The following is a 24,743-nucleotide window of genomic DNA, read 5'->3' as shown; positions in this document are numbered from 1 at the left end:
AAAACAAAAAGGCATTCCTTTCATCCTTTCACAGTGTTTTCTTTGTTTCCTTAGATAGCTTTTCTTTATTCCACACAATTGTCCTTACCTGATCATAAGTTTTGTCTATAAGAGAATTAGGGACATCTTTTATTCATGAGTATTAAAAAATGTCTCTAGGCTGTATTTTTTACCAGGATTTTTTAACTAGAAAGTAATGTCTATAGGAACAGATTATTTCCCGTCAGTGATGTTGTATTTCTCCCTCCCCAGTCACAATATCCCCATATTCCTTAATTCTCTGAACCATAATGTCTTCTTTCCTCCCTCTGAGGGGATGAGCTGACTAGCGAAACGCGCGTCAGGGCTTGTGGGGCATGCTGAGTCCACACTACTGAATGCAGTGTTATTCTTATTTTGTAATTTGACCATCTTACATTGACTATTGGTCTTTCTCCTCCTTTCTCGTTTTTGTGGCATCTCTCTGGCGATCTATTTAGTACTGTGGCAGGATTGGGTGGGAATTATACTGTAGGGTCATTTAAGGTTAAGGGGTGCCCTCGAAGGCACGGTAGGGACAGCTTTTTTAACTTTCCCTTCCTGGTATCCCTCCCTTATTAATTCCATATTACCTGAGACTTCAGAAATTCCTCTCCTGCGTTACATATATAAACAATAGCTATTGGAAGCTTAGAGTGAGGTTGCTATCTTTCAAGGCTACATTCTATACCATATAACTATTTAGATATTAGGTTGCCACTAGTTATTCATATCACTGCAGACTACCTAGATTTATTTATCGTCATTACTTTGTAACATTGAACACTTTGCCACTTTACAGTTCATTGTTTGACTACCCAGTGATTTTCTCACTGCTTTTTCTAGGTTTTTCATATATATATATTGGTCTAGAGTGTGGACCAGCCTCTGTCTATTTTTTAATTTTAATCTAATTAAATATAAAAACAATAACGGTTAACCTATAATTCTGTTTCATTAACTGGACGTTTGGGCTGTCTGGTATGCATTGTGTGCTTGTTACTGGGAATAACATTTTAAGTTATTACCATGCAACTCTACTGATTTATTTGATCAGATAATCCAGGCAGCTTTTCTACTTATCCATACATTTAATGCTTTTGATCTTAAACGATTCTGAGGTAATATTTGCTTGTGCTTTGCTAATGTGTTTAACATAACATCTACTCTGTGACAGATGTTCTTCTTTTAGTCACAGATCATTCTAATGTAAAGCATATCTCTTCATTACAATATATAACAGTTTATAATAACACTCTATTAACTTGTCTGAAATGTCTGCAAATAATCTAGTAAATGCAAATGTGTATTCAATGGAAGCGGAGTGATGTGTAATGATTCTGATTATTTTAAAAAACTAAGTCGATCAAAATTAATTTTAGAAACTTTCTCCGGATTTATACTCTCTTGTGTAGGTTGTTCATCATGATCCCTGCAGAGGAGGTGCAGGGCACTGGAACAGTCTGTACAGATTTAAACACCTTGCTACTGGAAATTACCTTGCTGCTGAGGTAAGTGCTTGACAAGTTGACTGGGTAGGATGAGAACAGTAACAAGTGAAAGTCAAGGAATGGGAAAGCAGTGGAATGCCATATGTATAGAGGGGACTGTTCGCATACAGCATGGATGCCCAAAAGGTAGATCCCCAGATGTTTTAAAACTACAATTTTCATGATGCTTTTTCATTCTAAAGGCATTCAAAGCATCATGGGAGTTGTAGTTCTACAACATTGGGAATCTACCTTTTGGGCACCCCTGACACACAGGGTTATTAACTAAAGTGAAAATTTTACTGTTAATTCAGAGTGAATTTGAAATTTAAAGTCAAAGTAACCAAATAAGGAAAAAATCTTTAAGTCATTTATGCTTTCAATTTAGCTACTCTGGCCATAAATTTTAAATTCATCTTGAATTCTCACTTTACTGAATAACCCTGATAGAGTATTATGATAATACAATTTATTTAAAAGTTGTGTAATTGAATTATTGATGTCAGATGGACTTCCCTAAATGGGTAAATGAGAAATGAACAGCCTTTTCACACGATGAAATAACTTAACTCTGTATTCCCAGTCCTGCAGCACTTTTAAAACCGTTTATCTTATGAAGTTTGTTCCTTAAGCACACAAGTAAATGCTAAAATTTATATATCTGTTTAGAAATCCATTAAAAATCCAGCTCAGTATGCAGATTAATTTAGGTGTGGTAACTCCCTGTCTGATATGGTTTACAGTGTAATATAGTGCCTAGGGCAATAGAAAGTAGAGTTAATTGCTAAGTTGAGATAAACCCAAGCAGGAGTCACAGCAAGAAGCTCTTTTTTAGACTGTGCTTTAGCAGGTTTTTCTATCGCACAAGCTACACCCTCTCATAAAGGGAGCTGGTTGAATAGGCAGGAGTCGTGTGAGACAGGATTAGTAAAGGGTGCAGCAGAAATATTTGAATACTGTGTTCTGCACCTTGTGCATTCTAACTAACATGTTTCCTGTTGTCTATTCCAATTAGCCCTGAGTCACTTTTGACTCCAAAAGTCTGGGAGTGTGGCCAACAGTTTAGTGGGGAAACAAGAGCGTTAGATAGAAGCTCTTTGGAAAAGGGAAGGGAGGGTGTCTGTGAAGGGATGAGAGAAGGAGGAGGGATGAGAAATTAATTTGTTAATTTGCTGATCCTGTTCGTACTTGCAGAGCACCGAGAGAAGAATTGGAGGCTTTTGTTTCCTCCAGGTATATAGTGCAAGCACAAAGCACATGTACCCTATAAGGTGTACACTGGACTCCCCCTCTTTTATTATGGCTACACTGTTATTCAAGTAGAAGTACATGAAACTGCCAATAACCTGCAGTTAAACCAGTGAAGACACTTGTATCTATGGTAAAAAATAAATCATGGAAAGTGAATCAGATCACAGGATTTATGTCATAGGTTTGAGTGTGATTGAACAGACTTTGACGGGTTTCCCACATCAATTAAAAGACAGGGCTTTGTTCTGCTTATCGGCTGCATGAATGTTATTTTACATTGTTTGTTATTTATATATCTGACTGTATTCTAAAAAGGAGGAACTGACACTATGTTGTCATTGTAAAATTACAAAATAAAGCTAGATTAATTAAAAAGATAGATGTAGAGTTTTGTAATCTAATGTTTCTCATTATAACTTTTTTTTTTTTTTTAAGGAAAACCCAACATATAAAGGGGATGCTCCAGAGTCTAAAGCTGGATCATCCAATACTGTGAGTTAAGCTTTGCTCCACAAAGAAAACAAAAACAACGTGAAGAAAAAATAAACTATCAAACTCTAAAACACTGTTAATAATACTACATTTGAATTCTTCTAATCTATAATGATAACCCACAATCATTAATTTATCCTTTTTTCTTATTTCAATGTCTCCAACCCTCGTTGTCTCTAATATCCCTCAACATTTTTTCTCTCTAATGGTTACTGTAACTTTAGTTTATGTTGCTTTTCTTGTTCATTTAAGGATACATTTTGTTAGTCCTCTGTCTTTTTTAATCGTTTTAGATTATATGGTTCACCTTAAAAAAAACCCACAAAAAACATGTAAAATCACTTTTAAACCTAACTGTAATACAGACTTCTCATTACAGCTATCCCCCAGAAGTCAACAGCATTAAGAAGCATTAAAAAAATAAGGCAAATATTCAGCAGTTCGTAATCAAACAATCCGGTCCTTACTATGAGAAGCATTAAATCCAATGCTTTTCATTGGTTGCTTGCCCAGCGTCTGGCATCAGCATATTTTTGCTGACGTTGGACATATATAGTTCAAACATTTTAATCTATTTTTGTCTGAAGCCCTTAGTAGTTGTCTGAATTACAGCTTTAGAGGTTTAAGGATTGCAAAATGTAAACAATGCAATTTCTCAAAAACAGTAGTTTTTATCTGCACAGTTGCAAGTGCAACATCTGTGCCCCAAAATCCCTTCATTATAATCAAAGTGATTTTTGTACTAAAACGGTCCTTTTAAAGGCACCAAGATCTCAGTGAGGTGGTGTGGGTGTGGTGGCCCTTTAATTTTAATCCTGCAATGTAAAATATTGAAATTTTGTAGAAACTGCAACAATTACTTAGGGGGGTTAAACACAACTTAAGTGGTTGACATCCTGACAGACAATATAAGCTCTTCCCTGTGAGGACGGAGTCAGACTCATAGAGAACAATTCATATATATCAAAACACAGAATGAAATTACACATATATTTTTTAATTATTCATTTTTTATTTTTTTATTTTAATTTTTTACTGTATTTATATATTTTTATTATATATATATATATATATATATATATATATATATATATATATATATACACATACACACACAATATGTATAAAGAAAGGAGGCACTCTCCGGTCTTTCAAACAGTGGAAAAGTATTTAATCCATCAAAAGGTATACAATAATATGATCAACGTTTTGACCCATTCGGGTCTTCCTCAAGATCTTGAGGAAGACCCGAATGAGTCGAAACGTTGATCATATTATTGTATACCTTTTGATGGATTAAATACTTTTCCACTGTTTGAAAGACCGGAGAGTGCATTCTTTCTTTATACATATTGTATATAACTTCAGCGTGGGAGTGCACCAGGGCATCTAACGAACTACTGTGTCACCAGCAAGGGTGCCATTATACTTATAATATATATATATATATATATATATATATATATATATATATATATATATATATTGATATCAAAATACACTTAGAACGAAATATATATATATATATATATCTATATACATAAATATATATTTATATATCACTATATATAAATAAAAATAATTGTAAACATATATATTTATGTAATATTTTTACATAATTAAGTCATTTTATTAATGACACTTCGTTGAACACAAATATTAGTGTATCAAAACAGTAAAATGTATTACGATAATATCATCAGTGAAAGTGAAGCTTTTGAATTTTTTACACACAAACGGCACTTACACTGACGATATAATTGTGATACGTTTTACGGTTTTGAAACACTAATATTTGTGTTCAGCGAAGTCTCCTGAGTATAACAGTATTATTATTATTATTATTATTATTATTATTATTATTATTTTATTATTTATATAGCGCCAACAAATTCTGTAGCGCTGTACAATGGGTGAACTAACAGACACATAATTGAGATCAGACCACTGGACGTACAGGAACAGAGGGGTTTGAGGGCCCTGCTCGATGAGCTTACATGCGAGAGGGAGTGGGGTATAGTGACACAAAGGGTTAAAGTAGGGGAATTAAATAGTTTGTTAGAGAAGGGTTTATTGAGTGCTTGATAGGTCATTTTTGACAGTTGCAGGAAAGGAGTCATGGGGTGGGGGATGAGAAACCTGCTGACAGTACCACTCATGTACATGTTTTATGGTGTTTTGAAAAGTTACAAATATAAGGCTTGTGCTTCAGTTTTTTCACATTGAAATTCGCCAGATCTGTTACGTTGCCTTTGAGACCGTATGGTAGCCCAGGAATGAGAATTATTATTGGTATGTTCAGTCTTTTTTAGTAGCCACTTAGTCACAAACACTGTCCAAAATTGGCGTTCAAATTATTTTTTTTTGCCATTTTTGGCTTAACATGCTATATTTGACCCTGTAACTTCCCAAACACCATAAAACCTGTACATAGGGGGTACTGTTTTACACGCGAGACATCGCTGAATACAAATATGTGTATTTTATTGCAGTAAAAGCAAACAGTATTATGACATTCACAGTTAAAATGTCACGCAGAACTAAAAAAAATAACCACATTTCTTAATTTCTCACATTTTTACATATTTTATTCATATTAAATTATGTTTCATAGCTAAATATTTGATGTTAAATGAAAGACCTATTTCTCCTGAATAAAATGGACGTAATATGAAAGAGGTGAATTACGGTTGAACAGACATATAGTCAAATTCCAAGTTTTGTTTACGTTTTATTTTGATCAAAACGTGTAACATAGAAACATAGAATGTGACGGCAGATAAGAACCATTCGGCCCATCTAGTCTGCCCAATTTTCTAAATACATTTGGCTCAGTCCTTAAGGGGTTAAGCATAGTTCTGCTGCCTGTTTATTTACTGTCTGCATCTCCAGAACCTTTCATTAAAGAGACACTGTATTCACCAGAACAACTACAGCTCGATGTAGTTGTTCTGGTGAGTGTAATCATTACCTGCAGGCATTTTCATGCAAACACTGCCTTTTCAGAGAAAAGGCAGTGTATACATTGCTCCCTCAGGACACCTCCCATGGCCACTCGTCAGATGGCCACTGGAGGTGCTTCCTGGGGCAATGCTGCACAGTGGGCAGCACTGCTATTCAGCGTCTCCACGCTCTGCATGGAGACGCTGAATTTTCCTCATAGAGATGCATTGATTCAATGCATCTCTATGAGGAGGTGCTGATTGGCCAAAACAGTGTTTGTCCCTGCCCCCATCCTGCTTCCTTGTCGATTTTTGCCAATCCAATGCTTTCCCCATTGGCAAAGTTTTAATACCTTTTAAGGGGACTAAAGGGGCACATGCCGCATAAATTGTGGTTTTAACACTATAAGGTCAGAAATACATGTTTGTTTTCCTGACCCTATAGTGCTCCTTTAACCATCCCTCTCCTTGCAGGCAGTCAGTGTTCTTCCCAGCCGTAGGAATGTAGGAGAGAAGATAAAATATCGCCTGGTTGCTGTTCCGCATGGAAATGATATTGCTTCGCTCTTTGAGTTGGATCCTACTACTCTGCAAAAGACCGACTCCTTTGTTCCCAGGTAAAAAAACAAACTGTGATCAGATGCTTTGAAGAAAACCTTGGGGGGAAAAAATAGATAATTTTGTAAAAAAAAAAAAAATGTTAATGTACATTGAAATTACAGTTTAACCCCTTAAGGACACATGACGTGTGTGACACGTCATGATTCCCTTTTATTCCAGAAGTTTGGTCCTTAAGGGGTTAATCCACCCTAAATCCATAATACAATTTTTGTCTGATGCAGGATCTAAAAAATGCATGACTAATCTACTTTTACTTGCTCAGCATAGCAATTTAACCTGTGTTTGTTTACACAAGCTTTGTAGCTAATGATAAGCACACAGGAATTGGAGAATATGTTGACCCTTTATAAATAAATGAAATAATATTTGCATTAACTAAGGAAAACCTACTAATCTGAGCTAAGATAATTTGAGAAAAAATGTTAGGGAATGTTCTGCTCCCAGAGCAATTATCCATTTAGGTTAATGAGCAAATTGATTCAACAGATTGTCGAACTTCATACAGTTCATATAAATACTATTATCTAGTGCTCTGGTTGATAGAACAATTAAGTCTAGAGAGCTTGAGGACTGTAACCCTGTTCTTTTAGACTGCAAGCTCTTTTTGCATATATGTATACAGTGCCACTTGGCACCTATTTAAATAATGAAAAATATTGTTCTGAGAACGCAAACTAATACAATAAAATGTGCCTGCAAATCTTGCCTAATATGAGATCCATTGCCTATGAAATATACAGACAATTCTGAATATGAACATTTAAACAGATTGCACTGAATATCCCTGCCCACTGGCATTGGAATTTAGAAAGGTCACAAGGGACCACTATAAAATATCACAGAAAAACCCAGATGGGAGAGTCTTTAAGTCCTGGTTAACTGGGGAACATACTTAGCAACTCTGGCCACAATGTAATATTGTTGGATAAAAGTTTTGCAAATGATTTAATATTTTTGGAGACACTTTTAAAATATAAATATTTTTTTTAATAAAAAAAAAAAAAAGAATTCATTTCAGTGAAGTGGCCTAGGTGCAGTGGTTCTGTCATTTAATCCCTCATTGTAAAACATTACTTGGAGGGGTTTCTGCTGCAGTGACCTAATAAAACTAAGTAACGTGATGTGGAAGTCCCCATAGTAAAACATTGCTTCAGTGCTTTCTCATTGAGAAGCTTGAATGTGCATGCAGTGGATTGGACCACACCAGAGGAGGCCATGTCTCCTCTCTTATGTCACGGAGGTGGAGAGGTATGCAGAGCCGAGAGAAATAAAAAAACAGTAAAAACAATTTGCATTCCTAAAGCTTTAGTGCCTTTATGAACTAACATCACTTCTAACTGCAAGTTTTTCAGCATTGTTCTTAAATTGTAGCCATTTATTTTACTTTATTATTCTTATTGTTTTTTTCACTTGCATAACTAGCATGCTACATTTTTTTGTGGAAAGCAGTTACAAATCATGTTCAAAGATTTGTGAGGAATAAGTGATATTACGCTTTTGGAACAATTCAGTAAATATTATTTGTATTCTTTAAACTAGTTTTAGATTAGGAATCTCCTATTTTGGTTTTTATTGCATGTTTATTTTTATTTTAAATTGTCACCTTTGTGACCCAAAACATTAGTTCCAGTGAGTTGGAATACTTTGCGCAATCAACCTATAATGTCATATTCAGTACTGGAAGATCATTTAAGAAGGGCCCTCATCATACATATCTCTGTAAGCCTAAATATGTTTATCATTATTTATGTGTAAGCTTGTTTGACAGTTGTAAAGTTCAGAGTTTAATGATACTGGTTTTATTCCCAGGAACTCATTTGTGAGGTTACGGCATCTCTGCACCAATACGTGGATCCAGAGCACCAATGTGCACATAGATGTAAAGGAGGAGAGACCCATTCGACTCATGGTAATCTTATAAAATTATATGTTTAATAGAAAATATAACATAATTCAGTAGCTAGATAATTTATTTACTCATTTAACCTGAACACCTGCTTTAATTTCCTTTAGCTGGGTACCTGCCCCACTAAAGAAGATAAGGAGGCATTTGCCATTGTCTCTGTACCTGTGTCTGAAATTCGTGACTTGGATTTTGCCAATGATGCAAGTTCGATGTTGGCCAGTTTTGTGGAAAGGCTAAATGAGGGATTCATTAGCCAGAATGACAGAAGGTATGGATTCTTACTATGGCATTTGTGACATGGGGCACTTCAGGACACATTTATAGATTTATCTTCAGTCGATAATGGAGTGATAATCCCAATAAATAAACATGCTGCTTTCCTGCCCAGAGAGATAAAGAGCTTTAAAATAATAAATTACGGTATCCGTTTGCCCCAAAGAGGATGTTAGCTGTAAGAGTAAAATAAGCATTAAATCATACTAATATTTATAAGAAAAGTTGTTCTGTAGGTGATAAGGTTGATTAATTAAATGAATTGACATAAATGTTGCGAAAGTCTTTAAAAAGCGACCAGTGGAGTCATGTTTTTGCTTTTACACTGCATACATAAGTGATAATTTTATAAAATGCCTTTTTATTGAAGAGGTTTTTTTATGTTTTTCAGTGTTAAGCAGTCATTAAAGTTCATTGTGCATACAAGTTTCACAGAATATAGAAAACAAAGGAACATTATTGTTTAGCAGACACAAAGTGTGGCGTCAGTATGAAGAAAAGACTGTGTTGTTTGCTTGGCTAGGTTGAAAGTTGGCAATATCATTGCTGTGTGAAAAAAAAGAGCATAATTGATCATTTTAACATAAAACAAGCAGAGAATCCAACCCACTGTCATGTATACTGTAGCTAGTATTGAAAGTGATAGCTGTGGTATTGCATTACACTGAAGACAATTTAGACAAATTATATCAAAGCAAATGTAGAGTCTAAAAAGGCAATATTGTTAGGTTTAATTATTGAAAGGTAAATACGTTAATGAAAACGTGACTTATATTTTAAAGGCTTGAGGGCTTCATACAACCCATGACCTAAGTTGTACTAACTTTTTCAAATGCAACTTTACATAATACAATGTAAACATTGAATAAACTGGTAAAGTGTACATTTGCCTTTTAGCAGCTAGTTTTTAGGTATTTAATTTACATCACCCTGTTATACTGTTTGTTACAGGAAGACTATGTTATATTTAAAGGATCACTATAGGGTAAGTGTTGTGGTTTAAATTCAGCAGACAGCAATGTTTTCTCTCAGGTATGAAGACAAGGAATGAACACCGCAGAAATACAAGCTTGGAGGGCAGTACTTGTCCACACAAACCTATGGCAGAATACCACTCCTAATTTAATGGGGGAACACAGATCTTATATAAACTTCTGTACATATCCAAAAAGGGGTTGTCTTTACACAATACAATAGATTTTACATACATATAGTCATGCCCAGTTAAATGCATCTTCAAAGAACTTGAAACACTTTCCAACAGTCATAAAGAAGTTATGTTACTAGGATATAAGGGGCTGGGGGGGGGGGGGGGGGGGGGGGGGGGGGACAAAACAAAGATACAAATCAGGATCAAAGGCCAGCTGTTATAGTAGAGCATCCTGACATTACTCAATCTCAAGTGTGTGGTGTGACACAGGATATAAAGGGGAAAGGTGGTCATTAACCCATATCAGTCAGGAACACAAACATGTATTCCTGACCCTATAGTGCTAAACCCACCATTTAGGTGGTTTATCCCCCCTTAGCCTCCCTATAAAAGTTTTAAAACTCACCTTATCTCCAGCGCTGCACGGATCTGCCGGTGCTGGCTCCGCCCCCTTTGTGACATCATCAAAATGGCAGATTTTTAGCCAATCCAGTGCTTTGCATTAGGGAAAGCATTGGATTGGCTAAAATTGGCACGGGGGCGGGGCCACATGCCGTTTTGGCCAATCAGAACCTCCTCATAGAGATGCCTTGAATCAATGCATCTCTATGAGGAAAATTCACTGCCTCCATGCAGAGCGTGGGGACGCTGAACCGCAGGGCTGCTTACTGTGCAGCCCTGAGCCAGGACGCACCTCCAGTGGCCATCTAAGGAGGGGCCACTTGGAGGTGTCCCTAGAGGCAATGTAAACACTGCCTTTTTTCTGAAAACAACGCTCAGAGGGGGTTGGTCTGGCAGTTTATTGCCCACTCTATGTAATTCCTTGTTTCCAGCTCTGGTGATGGCTATCTAGATGTTTTATGGTCTAGGCCTGGTGCCAGATCAAAGACCACAATAAATGTCATCCCAAGGTTTACAAAAAAACAACTATTAATATATATCAACACACATCAAACACCAACTCGTGCTTTTGGCATGACAACGAGGCATCAGCTGAAATGGGAGCTAATCATCAGCAAGGTGCTTCAAGGTAAGTAAAGCTTGATTCACAATTACATTATAGTTAGGGCATTCTCTTATGCATGGGACTTTTAGGGTTAAGTTAGGGTTCAAATTAGGGTAATGTAACTAATTTAACCTCTCTCACTTCTTACCCTATCCTTAACTCTAGGGCCTAAATTAACCCTATATTTAATTATAAATTAAATGTTTTTCCTTAGGTATCCCTAATCTCTAAATAAAAATTAAAATTCACTATCTAAATCTAACCCTAATTTTAAACCTAACATTAAACCTAAATATTCCATGTCTTGTTCTTTAGTTAATGCCCTAACTATAATGTAAGTGTAAAACTAGCTTTACTTACCTTCTGGAACCTTGCTGAGGAGGAGTTTCCATTCCAGCTGATGCCTCATCACCTCATGGTCTTGTGCGTGTTTCCGCCCTCTTTTAGATCTCACTACCAGCCAGGAGTGCTAGCACGCATGTGCTGCACAGCCAACAGCTGAACCGTGTCACCGGACTTGACATGCAGTAAAGAAATCTGACAGAACACTGGGCAAAGCTCCCAGCACTGCCTTCCACTCCCTGTCTCATGTCAGCGGTGCCTGATATTGATCCAATCAAATCCTGCCTGCAAGGGAGAATCTTGAGGCAATAGGGTTTTGGGCTGCCTAAATCACAAGTGCCGGGGGTGCAACTAGATCCTGGCACAAAAATGCAATGTGCATATGCAGTGTTTCAAACAGAAGTGCTGCACATGCATACCCTGTGACAAACTCCCCCTTTTAAAGGAGTTTGCCATGAGTTTTTGGAGGGGCCTGCTTGCCCGGCTTCTGCCCTGTGACTATGGCCCCTGGAAGTATTGCCCTTTAAAAGCACTATTTTGGCGCATTGGATTTGAAAAAGCTGTTTCTGCCCCTTTAAACTCTACTGGAAAGGTTTTGCACTTAAGAAGTGGCACTTCGAAAACAGCCGAAGTGCCGAAATATCACAGTGGCTGCCATTCGACATATGATTACATGGTGGCAGCCGTTTAGTTTAGTCGAACGGCGTTCAACAGTGTTTGGTCGTTGAGTTCATAGAACTCAAATCGGACACTCGACGGCACGAACACCGCTGAACTTTACCTTCTCTGAACTTCTACTCTTCGACAATTCGAACGGCACTTTAACATGGATATTTGCACAAACGGTTGCCGTTCGTCTATTTGAACTGCATTTAATATGAGAAATACACAGAGAAAACAATAACTATCCCTTACTGAGATAGTGAGTGATATACTAAAGTGCCTGAATAAAAGCAGCTCAACACAAAAAGTGGAATACCTTAATCCACAATAAAGTGCAAAATATAAGAATAAAAAGGTATAAACAATATACCAGCAAGTGGAGCGCTATAATGAATATTAATATAAATAATGAGGGGGTATACTCACCCCTCCAACATAGTGATACAATGTGTCCAAATGTACATACAAAGTAAAACAACAAAAAGAGAGAATATAGTGCAGATGGTTTACAAAAATAAAAAATGAATAATAGTAGCAATTGGTTGAAACCACTCACGTGGGTTGGAGCCTATAAGCTATTGGCTCCGTAAGTGACTCCTTTTTGCTCTTGAGGCAGCAACACACCCCTTTATCCCAAACGATGTTCTCCCGAAGATATGGAACAAGCAGAGAGAGAGAACCTCATAGGTGGTATTGTACAGATATTGTATACAAAATAGTGAGATAGTAATTGTTATGCTCACCTTAGACAGAGCCTTGAATTCCTGGCTCTGAGGTTTGTTGGCAATATGCTAATTTATTGGGATAGCATTCCCCACATAGTGTTCCTGGAAGCTAGAAAGGACTATATGGACTGATATAAAAAAATAACGATTTATTGTAGAGATAAAAAATAATAAAAACAATATTAAGACTTCTCAAAAGCATATAAGCTAAAAGGTAGAAAGTCCAAGTATAAAAGTCCAAAACTCCAGCTAAACGCGTTTCACTCTTGTATGAGCTTCCTCAGTAGCTGACAGCTACTGAGGAAGCTCATACAAGAGTGAAACGCGTTTAGCTGGAGTTTTGGACTTTTATACTTGGACTTTCTACCTTTTAGCTTATATGCTTTTGAGAAGTCTTAATATTGTTTTTATTATTTTTTATCTCTACAATAAATCGTTATTTTTTTATATCAGTCCATATAGTCCTTTCTAGCCTCCAGGAACACTATGTGGGGAATGCTATCCCAATAAATTAGCATATTGCCAACAAACCTCAGAGCCAGGAATTCAAGGCTCTGTCTAAGGTGAGCATAACAATTACTATCTCACTATTTTGTATACAATATCTGTACAATACCACCTATGAGGTTCTCTCTCTCTGCTTGTTCCATATCTTCGGGAGAACATCGTTTGGGATAAAGGGGTGTGTTGCTGCCTCAATATGAGAAATAGACCGGCCGCACAGCCCAATTCTCTGGAACTGTTTTGGGCATGAAAATGTGCGTGCGTGCGGTCGGTCAAATGTGACTTCCATGGAACTTTTGAACCCCTGGTCTGATCTAGGTGATTTTTGGATATGTTGTTCACCCAGATCAAGGCTATCCAGGGATATGTTGTATTTTGGTGTACTTTTTGGGGTTTGTAAATGTATGTTTTTTTCTGCCTGTGGATAATTAAGTTATTCCATTAGCTAGCTTAATTATATCACAGGCAGAAGGGAGGGCTTGCAGGCTGTATGTGGGATTGTTTCGGTGTTAATTATTGTTTCTATTGGCTTTTGTAACTTTGTGTCCTGTGTTCCACAAGGTCCACGTGGGTGGTAACCTTGTGGGGAAAAACTGTATAAAAGATCAGCTTTATCATTAAACCCTCAGTTCTACTTCACCCTCAATTTAGAGTCCTGTCTCTTATTGGGGGAATCTGTTACAAGGGATTGCTATGCTCTTCATACTCCCTTGCTATAATCACTAAGCTCTTGTAAGAGCTTGTTCCTGTTCCTGTCCTGCTTCGCTCTCTGGGGAAAGAGAGGTTCACCCACTGGAATCTGGAGCCTTGTCGTAGGTCCAGGGTGGGTAGGAGATGGCGAGTTCGTGGGGTCTGCGGTGGTTATGGTCTCTGGTGGAGTGCTTGGAGCACTTTGAAACACAACTTAGGAAAAGATGTAAATTCAGTGAACCACTCATGGACAGCTGTTTCATTGTTAATGCAAACCATCAGCATGAAGTTGGTTACTGGCTTGCTATTGAGGCTTGGCAGTACTTAAAGTTATAGTTATGTTTATGTAAAAGGCCATAGGCCAGAATTTGTAGGAGGAGTTTTCCCTGTATAAACTCTATCCCCCTACTTACCTATGCTGTTTCCTGTTCGAGTGACGACAACCAGCACTTCCGGTTCCATCCTTCCCTTCAATTTTTCCAGCAGCAGCCCATGGACCCGGTTTTCAACCTCTCTGACCTGGCCTGCAGCTTCTCTGACCCGGTCTGCTTTGTCTCTGATCCACCTTCAGTGTCTCTGACCCAGGGCCGGACTGGCCCACCGGGATACCGGGAAATTTCCCGGTGGGCCGTCGGCACCTGGGGCCGGGCAGGCAGCTGGCTGACCTGCGGCTGCTGGCTGGGGGAGCTGTTCTGGCGGCCGCTGGCTGGGGGAGCTCTATTGGCGGCCGCAGGGGGAGCAGGCTGTTCTGTCTCTGCTCCCCCGCCCTAGCGTGCCGCTTAATGAGACCGCGGCCGGAATATGACGTCATATTCCGGCCGCGGTCTCATTAAGCTGCGCGCGAGGGCGGGGGAGCAAAGACAGAATAGCCTGCTCCCCCTGCGGCCGCCAATAGAGCTCCCCCAGCCAGCGGCCGCCAGAACGGCTCCCTCTGCGGCCACCAGAAGAGCCAGCTGAGCTCCCCCATGCAGCCACCATCAAACTGAGCTCCCCATGCGGCCGCCAGCACAAAGGTAAAAATTATGTGTGTCAGTGTGAGTGTATGTGTGTGTGTCATGGTGTGTGTGTGTCTGCCTGTGTCATTGTGTGTGTGTCTCTGTCTGTCATGGTGTGTGTGTCTCTGTCTGTCATGGTGTGTGTGTCTGTCTGTGTCATTGTGTGTGTCTGTCTGTGTCATTGTGTGTGTCTGTCTGTGTCATTGTGTGTGTGTGTCTGTCTGTGTCATTGTTACATAGTTACATAGTTACATAGTTACATAGTTACATAGTTACATAGCTGAAAAGAGACTTGCGTCCATCAAGTTCAGCCTTCCTCACACCTGTTTTTTGCTGTTGATCCAAAAGGCAAAAAACAAAAAACAAAAAAAAACCCCAGTTTGAAGCACAATTTTGCAACAAGCTAAGACAAAAAATTCCTTCTTGACCCCAGAATGACAGTCAGATTTATCCTTGAATCAAGCAGTTATTACCCTACATTGAAAGATTATATCCTTGAATATTCTGTCTTTGCAAGTATGCATCTAGTAGCTGTTTGAACATCTGTATGGACTCTGATAAAACCACTTCTTCAGGCAGAGAATTCCACATCCTGATTGTTCTTACAGTAAAAAAAACCTTTCCTTTGCCTTAGACGAAATCTTCTTTCTTCCAGTCTAAACGCATGGCCTCGTGTCCTATGTAAAGTCCGGTTTGTGAATAGATTTCCACACAATGGTTTGTATTGGCCCCGAATATATTTGTATAATGTTATCATATCCCCTCTCAGGCAACGTTTTTCTAAACTAAATAGGTTTAAATTTGTTAACCTTTCTTCATAGCTGATATGTTCCATTCCTTTTATTAATTTTGTAGCCCGCCTCTGCACTTTTTCTAGTGCCATGATATCCTTCTTTAGAACAGGTGCCCAAAATTGCACAGCATATTCAATATGTGGTCTTACCATTGATTTATAGAGAGGCAAAATGATATTCTCGTCCCGAGAATGAATGCCCTTTTTCATGCATGACAATACCTTACTGGCCTTGGCCACTGCTGATTGACATTGCACATTGTTGCATAGTTTGTTGTCTATAACAATTCCCAAGTCCTTTTCGTGTGTTGTTATCCCTAATTCACTTCCATTAAGGGTATACGTTGCTTGTGTATTCTTTACGCCGAAGTGCATAACTTTGCATTTTTCAACATTAAATTTCATCTGCCATTTGAGTGCCCAGTCCTCCAGTCTATCTAAATCCTTCTGCAGCAAAGTAATATCTTGCTCACATTGTATTATTTTACAAAGTTTTGTGTCATCTGCAAACACTGAAACATGACTTTCAATGCTGTCTTCAAGATCATTTATAAAAATGTTAAATAGAAGGGGTCCCAGAACAGACCCCTGAGGGACACCACTTGCCACCTCTGTCCAGCTTGAAAATTTACCATTAACGACAACTCTTTGTATTCTGTTTTTAAGCCAATGTTCTACCCAAGAACAAGCATTTTCATCGAGACCGATTTCCTTGAGTTTGAACACTAATCTTTTGTGTGGAACTGTATCAAATGCCTTGGCAAAATCCAAATAGATCACATGCACTGCAACACCCTGATCTATACTTCTACTTACTTCTTCGTAGAACGCAATCAAGTTAGTTTGACATGACCTGTGCTTCATAAAACCGTGCTGATTTTTGCTGATAACCATGTTCTTCTCAAGGAATTCTTGAATATTATCCCTTAATAACCTTTCAAATATTTTACCAGCCACAGAAGTTAAGCTCACAGGTCTATAATTTCCAGGCAAGGATTTTGAACCCTTTTTGAATATAGGAACCACATCTGCCTTCCTCCAATCCTCCGGAACACTTCCTGAAAGAAAAGAATCTTGAAAGATTAAAAACAGAGGTTCACTTATTTCTACACTTAGTTCCTTAAGTACACGTGGATGGATACCGTCAGGCCCTGGAGCTTTGTTTATATTAACTTTCTTTAGTTGCTGCAGCACATTGTCTTGAGTTAACCAATTACAATTATTCTGCAAGTTTTTAGTAGCAATCATTTGCACATCTATTGCCATGGGTTCTTCTTTAATATATACGGAGGAGAAATAGTTATTTAGAATTCCTGCCTTTTCTTGGTCTTCATTAACTAACACCCCCGTTTCAGTTTTAAGTGTACCTATACTTTCATTTTTGGGTTTTTTGGAATTTATGTACTTAAAAAATGCTTTGGGGTTGGTTTTGCTCTCTTTAGCTATCATTTTTTCATTTTGAAGTTTAGCAAGTTTAATTGCCTTTTTGCACGCATTGTTTGCTTTCTTATATCTTTTATAAGATGCATCTGATTTGTCTGATTTAAATGCTTTAAATGCCCTTTTCTTATTTTTAATCTCTTGTTTTACTTCTCTACTAAGCCACATTGGTTTTAATTTGTTTCTTTTATACTTATTTCCCAATGGTACATACTGAGAAATGTACCTTTCTAATATTTGTTGGAAGATGATCCATTTATCCTCAGTGTTCTTTTCACTAAAGAGTTTATGCCAGTCAATATATTGTAAAGCTTCCCTTATCTTATTGAAATTGGCCTTTTTAACCCCTTAAGGACACATGACGTGTGTGACACGTCATGATTCCCTTTTATTCCAGAAGTTTGGTCCTTAAGGGGTTAAAATTATATGTTTTAGTATACCCCATGTGATTTTGTTTTTTTGAGTTTATTTCAAAGGACACTATATTGTGATCACTATTTCCCAAGTGCTCACCTACTTGAATGTTGGTCAAAAGATCAACGTTGTGGGGGCGTGGCCTGACCGTTCAAGCAGATGGACGTGTGAACGATCAGCTCCCAGAGAGAGTCGGATAAATACAGCGATTACATCCATCAGAAAACGTGAATAACGACCTATTCACACACAGATCTCCCCTCAAAGCGATGGCACAAAGATCTACCAAGAAAGCTAAGATTAAACCAGCATCTATGCAAGTCGCGGCCTTACAATCACCGCAGCGGCGGGCGCAAGATGGCGCCGAGAGACCTGCATCTCCGGCATCAAGCTCCGGCCGGAGCGACGAAACATCTATATCGATGAAGCTAATCCCAGCCACAGACTCATCTATCAAAAAAATGCTACTGGAACTGCAAACTTCCCTGCAAGCTGACTTCGCCAAATTGGCTAAAGAAATCAGGTCAGATGTACAAGCGCTTGGCGAGCGCACTGATTATTTAGAGACGAAGACAGAGGAACTCATTTCCGCGCATAATAACGTGGCTGCGGCCTACGACAATGTAGATGCTAAATTAAATTCTATAATCCTTAAACTGGCGGATCATGAAGATAGGGATAGGCGGAATAATATCCGCATTCGTGGGATCCCAGAAGATGTTAAACCGACCGAATTGGAGAAATTCGCGACGGCAATGTTTAAAAAGATGCTCCCTGATATCCCAGACTCGGCCCTCTTGCTAGACAGGATCCACCGATTGCCGAGACCTAAGAACCTACCTCCCACCCTACCAAGAGATACAATAACTAGAGTGCACTACTACACAACCAAAGAGGCACTTATGCAAGCAGCCAGAAAACTACAAGTGTTCCCAGAAGAATACAAGAACATACAGCTCTACACGGACCTGTCAGCCACTACCTTAGCAACGAGGAAAACGTTTATGCCAGTCACAAAGGCTCTACGCGCAGCGGACATTCCGTATAAATGGGGATTTCCAGCAAGGATCCTGGTGAGAAGGAATGGTGTGGAACATCACATACGTAGTCCAGAAGAGGGAGAAAGACTTCTAATGGAATGGAAAGTACTGACAGGAGAGACCTCCGCCGGGATTACATCTACACGCCAACTCTCCTCTTCTTCACCGATGAAAATACCCCACGATTGGAAAACCGCAGCGACAGCTAAGTGACTTTTCTACAAACATGCTTTAGAGGCCATAGATGTCCTCGGGTGATATTCTCACCCCTCACGGACTGTAATTGTGATTGTTTATGTTCTGGTGATCTGTTTACACACAGATTGCTGATTGACCCTATTGTTAGAAAGGGTGCTCTGTTGGAAACTACCTATGCCCCTAAAGTCATTAAGCTATTACTAAACCACATGTATATATACAGCCTTTAGATAGCTAGAAATATGAAGAATGAAAAAAAAAAAAAAACAAAAAAAAAAAACAACTTCTATAAATGTTTAGATGACAAGTATGTCTATAGAACGCTGGTATATTCACAATAAATAAGGAGAGACTCTCCCCCCCTCGTGGGCTTACTGCCTGCAGGTAGCGATGATGATCAGGTCTCAAGAGAGAGACCTCATGAATGTATATAGTTTGTTTTTTGACTTATGTTTCTTTCGTTTCTATTTCTCCTTTTCCTATTTCTCGTCTTCCTCCTATGACTTCCCCCACAACCCAATGACAGACATTCAAAATATGGCTATCTCCCAACACACAGATAGCTCTACTATAAGAAAGAAATGGACATTGACCCAAAGACATTTCAAGATAACAGAGCATATAGGGAAAATACCTATGAAACACAACACCTTAAAGTACGTCCAGGCCATCCATATTACACCGGGTACAATATATCATACCATAGAGTTAACCAGCCACAAACCCTACATGAACCATGACGCTTAATTTTATGTCGCTTAATGTAAAAGGCTTGAATTCCCCGCACAAGCGAAGGATGGCACTCCAAGAAGCGAAGATTAACAAGACTCATGTGGCCTTTTACCAAGAGACACATTTTCAAACAAATAAGCAGCCAAAATTCTCTTCTAAACAATTCCCTATAGGGTATCACAGCACATATAAAACAAAAAAACGAGGAGTGGCGATATTAATTAACAAAGATATCTCTTTTCAACTTGTAAAAAAGATTAAGGACAAAGAAGGTAGATTTCTCCTTCTCCAATGCTTAATCAATAACAATCAATACACTCTCATCAATATTTATGGCCCTCATACAGACCAATACCATTTTTTAGAGAAAATCCTTCTTTTAGCCAATGCGAATAAATTTGGAGATGTTATAATTGGAGGAGATGCTAATTTCATCTTAGATCCCACCTTAGATTCTACCTCCTCCACACTTACACACACCACTAAAACACACAGACTACGATCTACAAAACTTCTAGAGACATTACTAATAGACCAGGAGTATCTTGATGTATGGCGCACTTTACATCCCCTAGATAGAGATTACACCTTTCACTCTCAGGTACACAATTCCTATTCAAGAATAGATCGATTCCTTATCCCTTTAAATCAAATAGCAAAAATAGATAAAGCCCGGATTGGCATTATAACATGGTCCGACCACGCACCGGTGTCTCTACAGATAGTGACCCAATATCCAACGCAAGGAGGTCGTACCTGGCGTCTTAATGATTCCTTACTGCAAGATCACACACTGATTCCCCAAATCACTACAGAGATGGACAACTATTTCTCTATAAATAACACAGGAGATATAAACATTGACACATTATGGCAGGCACATAAAGCGGTCCTCAGAGGGCAATTTATTAAGTACTCCAGCCATAACAATAAGAAGAGAAAACAGGACTATATGAACACAATTACTGAACTAGCGACTCTTACACGAACCAACAAGATCTCACCATCCCATGACACCACGAAACAAATTCTCCAATTACAAGCTCGCCTGCAGGAGATAGAACTTGCTAAAACAACTTATCTTCTAACGAAGGTAAAACATAAATTCTTTAAGGAGGGCAACAGGGCGGGAAAAATCTTAGCAGCCCAACTCAAAGCTAGGACCCACTCTACTAAAATTGCGTATCTACACAATACAGAAGGCCATAAAATTACCAACCCGCAGGATATAGTAGAAGAATTTAACAAATACTATGGCAAGCTTTATAATCTAACCAAAGACGAACTAACACACCACCCTACACAAACAGATATAGACGCCTTCTTACGAGATATCCACCTCCCGAACCTAACAACCGAAGAGAGTACAGAGTTGGTACAACCATTTACAACCCAAGAAATCTTACAAACTATTCAACAACTACCGAAACACAAAGCCCCAGGCCCAGATGGGTTCACCAATTTATACTATCACACATTTAAACATTTATTAGCTCCATTCATGACTACACTCTTTAATCAGTGCTTTCAATCAGGAAGCATGCCCCAAGAGATGCTTACCGCATATATCTCTACTTTGCCGAAACCAGGGAAATCTCCCACACAATGCCCAAACTTCCGGCCTATCTCTTTATTGAATTGTGATACTAAAATCTATGCCAAACTAATTGCAAACCGTTTATCTAAGATACTCCCACGCCTAGTTCATAATGATCAATCAGGATTTATCAGAGGAAGACAAGGCTCCGATAACACAAGAAAAATACTCAACATCATCTCACACATGGAAAGTAGGAACACCAGGGGCCTTCTCTTAGCCTTAGACGCTGAGAAGGCCTTTGACAGGCTTCACTGGCCATATATGACCTCAGTATTAACCAAGTACAACTTTCCTAAGGAACTGGTCCAGGGAATAATGGCGCTATACCGCAACCCCACGGCTAGAGTTTCACACTCAGGCTTTCTTTCCTCACCTTTTCAACTTACCAATGGAACAAGACAAGGCTGTCCACTGTCCCCCCTTCTCTTCATATTATCACTGGAACCGCTAGCCTATAAAATTAGACACGACCCACAAATATCGGGAATCTCAATCAAAAACGATAATTTCAAGTTGGCCATGTTCGCGGATGACATTCTGCTTTCTCTAAGCGAACCCCAGATATCTCTTCCAAAACTCCTGCAGCTATTGGAGGACTACGGCAGAGTTTCGTACTATAGATTAAACAAATCTAAGACACAAGCACTTCCGATTCACATCCCAGCACAACAAGTGCGAGAACTACGCCTCAATCACCAATTTGACTGGAGACATAAATCTCTCACTTATCTGGGAGTCAAACTTGCTTTACATAGACAGACCATGGTGTCGCTAAACTACACAGCTTTAGTGCAGGTCTGCACGTCTCACTTTCAGAAATGGAAAAACGTTCATCTATCATGGCTAGGACGGTTATATGCTACAAAGATGATGATATTACCGAAATTACTTTATATCTTTAGAATGTTACCTTTGCAAGTACCACCCCAACTATTCAAGACCATTCAAACGACGTTTAACAAGTTTTTATGGGGAAAAGCAAGACCACGCCTCCCCCTTTCCCTCCTACATATGTCACCAACAGATGGTGGTCTGGGATTCCCGAAACTGTTCACATATTACAAAGCAGCCATACTGGAACAAGCTATCAAACTTCATACACCCAAGTATAATTTTCAATGGGTGGACATGGAACAAGAAATGATCCAACCCAGGTTGTTAACGAATATACTATGGTCCCCAAAGACCTTCAGACCACATCTATCCACACTGTACCCAACTACTGCTTTGACAATCCGCATTTGGGATACATGGAGGATGTCCAACATGGACGGAACAAAATTCAGTATGCACGCACCACTACGAGCCCTGGAGGAGATCTCACCCTGGTTGTCGCTACAAAATTGGTCATCCAGGGGGGTGACCCAAATCCAGGACCTCTGCGTTAACTCAGCAATAATGCCCTTCCCAGACCTACAACAAAAGTTCCAATTACCAAACTCGTTCCTTTTCGCATATCTACAATTGAAAAGCATCATCCTTACTAAAGTAGCTACGAATCCAAGAACCATAACTGCACCTAATAATCTGACACAAATCCTGATTAAAAGATGCCACTTTATGCCGACAAAACCTAAAACTCTGTCCCTATGTTATAAAAGCCTATTAGAATACTCTCCACCCCAAGCCTTTAAGTACGTTACACAATGGGAAAAGGAGAAGATGCCAAAACTTTCCAACGAACAATGGTTGAAATCTCTATTAGCCCTAAAGGGTATTACATCATGCGGATCCCATGTGGAAGCGCATAAAAAAGTAGTATACAGGTGGTACCTCACCCCTCACAGGTTACACACTATATTCCCCAATGTTAGCCCTCTATGCTGGAGATGCCACAACTCAACCGGCACTATGTCACACATATGGTGGGAATGTACAGATATCAAACCTCTATGGGATCATACGCAAACCCTACTGAACAAGTTGACTCTTAATAGACACCTCATCACGCCATTGATAGGATTGTTGCTACTGTTCCCAGATTCCTGGGGCATTGACACCAGAAGAATAGCTACTATACTTATTTTGGCAACCAGAAATCTCTTAGCAATACATTGGAAAAGTTCATACTGCCCTACAAAGAGAGATCTAATGGAAAAGACGCACCAATACTACAGATTTGAACTACTATCCGCTGAAACATAGCAGAAGAAGAAACAGCTGGAAGAGACATGGTCGGCTTGGACTGGCCTCTACACTCAACGCACCACTTGAGATATTGAGAATCTCGACACACATACGGAACACCGATATAAAAGGTCTGCCCTCAAGGAAATAGCTTAAGCACCACATACAGGGTGATAGGCCACCTGACTCACCTGACCCACCTGACTAACCCGTCTAACCTGACTCACAAAGATCTGGTACTCATACTACACTTGACTACATAAACACCTGTCAACCTTATTAACTTGTTATTAACTTGTTAAATATTTAGCTTCGACTGGCGAGATTAGACGATAGTGTAAATGAATAAAATACATAAACTACTTGAAACTCAACCTGGACTTGTAACTCAAATAGGCATATGCACTGGTATAACATGATGTAACATTGTAATGAGATGTACTATGGCACCCATGTATCTCCGAACTCATGTGATAATCCTATCGAATGTGATAACTTGTCCAATGTACGATATTTCTCTGTCATGCATTATCCCCCCCTTCCCCTTTCTTTTTTCTGTATCCCCACGTTACCCTTTCATTGGAAAATAAAAACCATTAATATAAAAAAAAAAAAGATCAACGTTGTTTGTTAAAACCAGGTCCAGACAAGCGTCCATTCTAGTTGGTGCTTGTACAAGTTGTGACATGAAGTTGTCATTTAACAAGTTTAAAAACCTAATTCCCTTTGCTGAGCTACTAGTCCCTATGTCCCAATTTATGTCTGGGTAATTAAAATCTCCAATAATTAAAGTGTTACCAAGATTTGCAGCTTTCTCAATTTGCTCAAACAGCTGTTGTTCCTCGTCAATATTAACATTAGGTGGTTTATAACATATCCCAACCAATAGTTGGTTTCCCTTCTTTTCCCCCAAGCAGATATTTACCCATAAATCTTCCACATTTTCCTCATCGCATTCAATTTGGCTTTAAATCATGGTTGACATACAAACATACCCCACCACCCTTCTTGTTTTTCCTATCCTTCCTAAATAATGTGTACCCATTTAAGTTAACTGCCCAGTCATGTGTCTCATCCCACCATGTTTCAGTTATGCCTATTATATCATATTGTTTAGTGTATGCTAATGCCTCTAGTTCCCCCATTTTGTTATTTAGGCTCCTTGCATTAGTAAGCATACATTTAATATCATGCGTCTCTTGTTTATTTTGTGAATTACCAACATTACATAGCTTCTCTGTTCTGAGCTTGCCCTTCCCCCCGTCTCCACCCTCCTTATACTGTTCTAAAGCCCATCTCCTTTCTGTCCTATCTCCATTTTGTAGATTGCT

General features: G+C 38.9%; 1 protein-coding gene across 2 annotated transcripts in view; it reads left to right on the top strand.

Annotated features, from left to right (window-relative positions):
* ITPR3 (inositol 1,4,5-trisphosphate receptor type 3) overlaps positions 1-24,743 on the top strand; it is a 192,032-nt gene that overhangs the window by 38,117 nt on the left and 129,172 nt on the right. For both annotated transcript variants that reach the window (XM_063453125.1, XM_063453123.1), the window contains exons 9-13: positions 1,434-1,529; positions 3,195-3,251; positions 6,668-6,810; positions 8,624-8,723; positions 8,828-8,988. In XM_063453125.1, coding sequence (XP_063309195.1) covers positions 1,434-1,529; positions 3,195-3,251; positions 6,668-6,810; positions 8,624-8,723; positions 8,828-8,988 — 557 coding nt within the window. The remainder of the gene's footprint in view (positions 1-1,433; positions 1,530-3,194; positions 3,252-6,667; positions 6,811-8,623; positions 8,724-8,827; positions 8,989-24,743) is intronic.

The sequence above is a fragment of the Pelobates fuscus genome, chromosome 1 (genome assembly GCF_036172605.1).
Source record: "Pelobates fuscus isolate aPelFus1 chromosome 1, aPelFus1.pri, whole genome shotgun sequence".
Taxonomy (NCBI): Eukaryota; Metazoa; Chordata; class Amphibia; order Anura; family Pelobatidae; genus Pelobates; species Pelobates fuscus.
The sequence above is the reverse complement of the archived record's forward strand: the minus strand, read 5'-3'. Positions and strand labels throughout refer to the sequence as shown.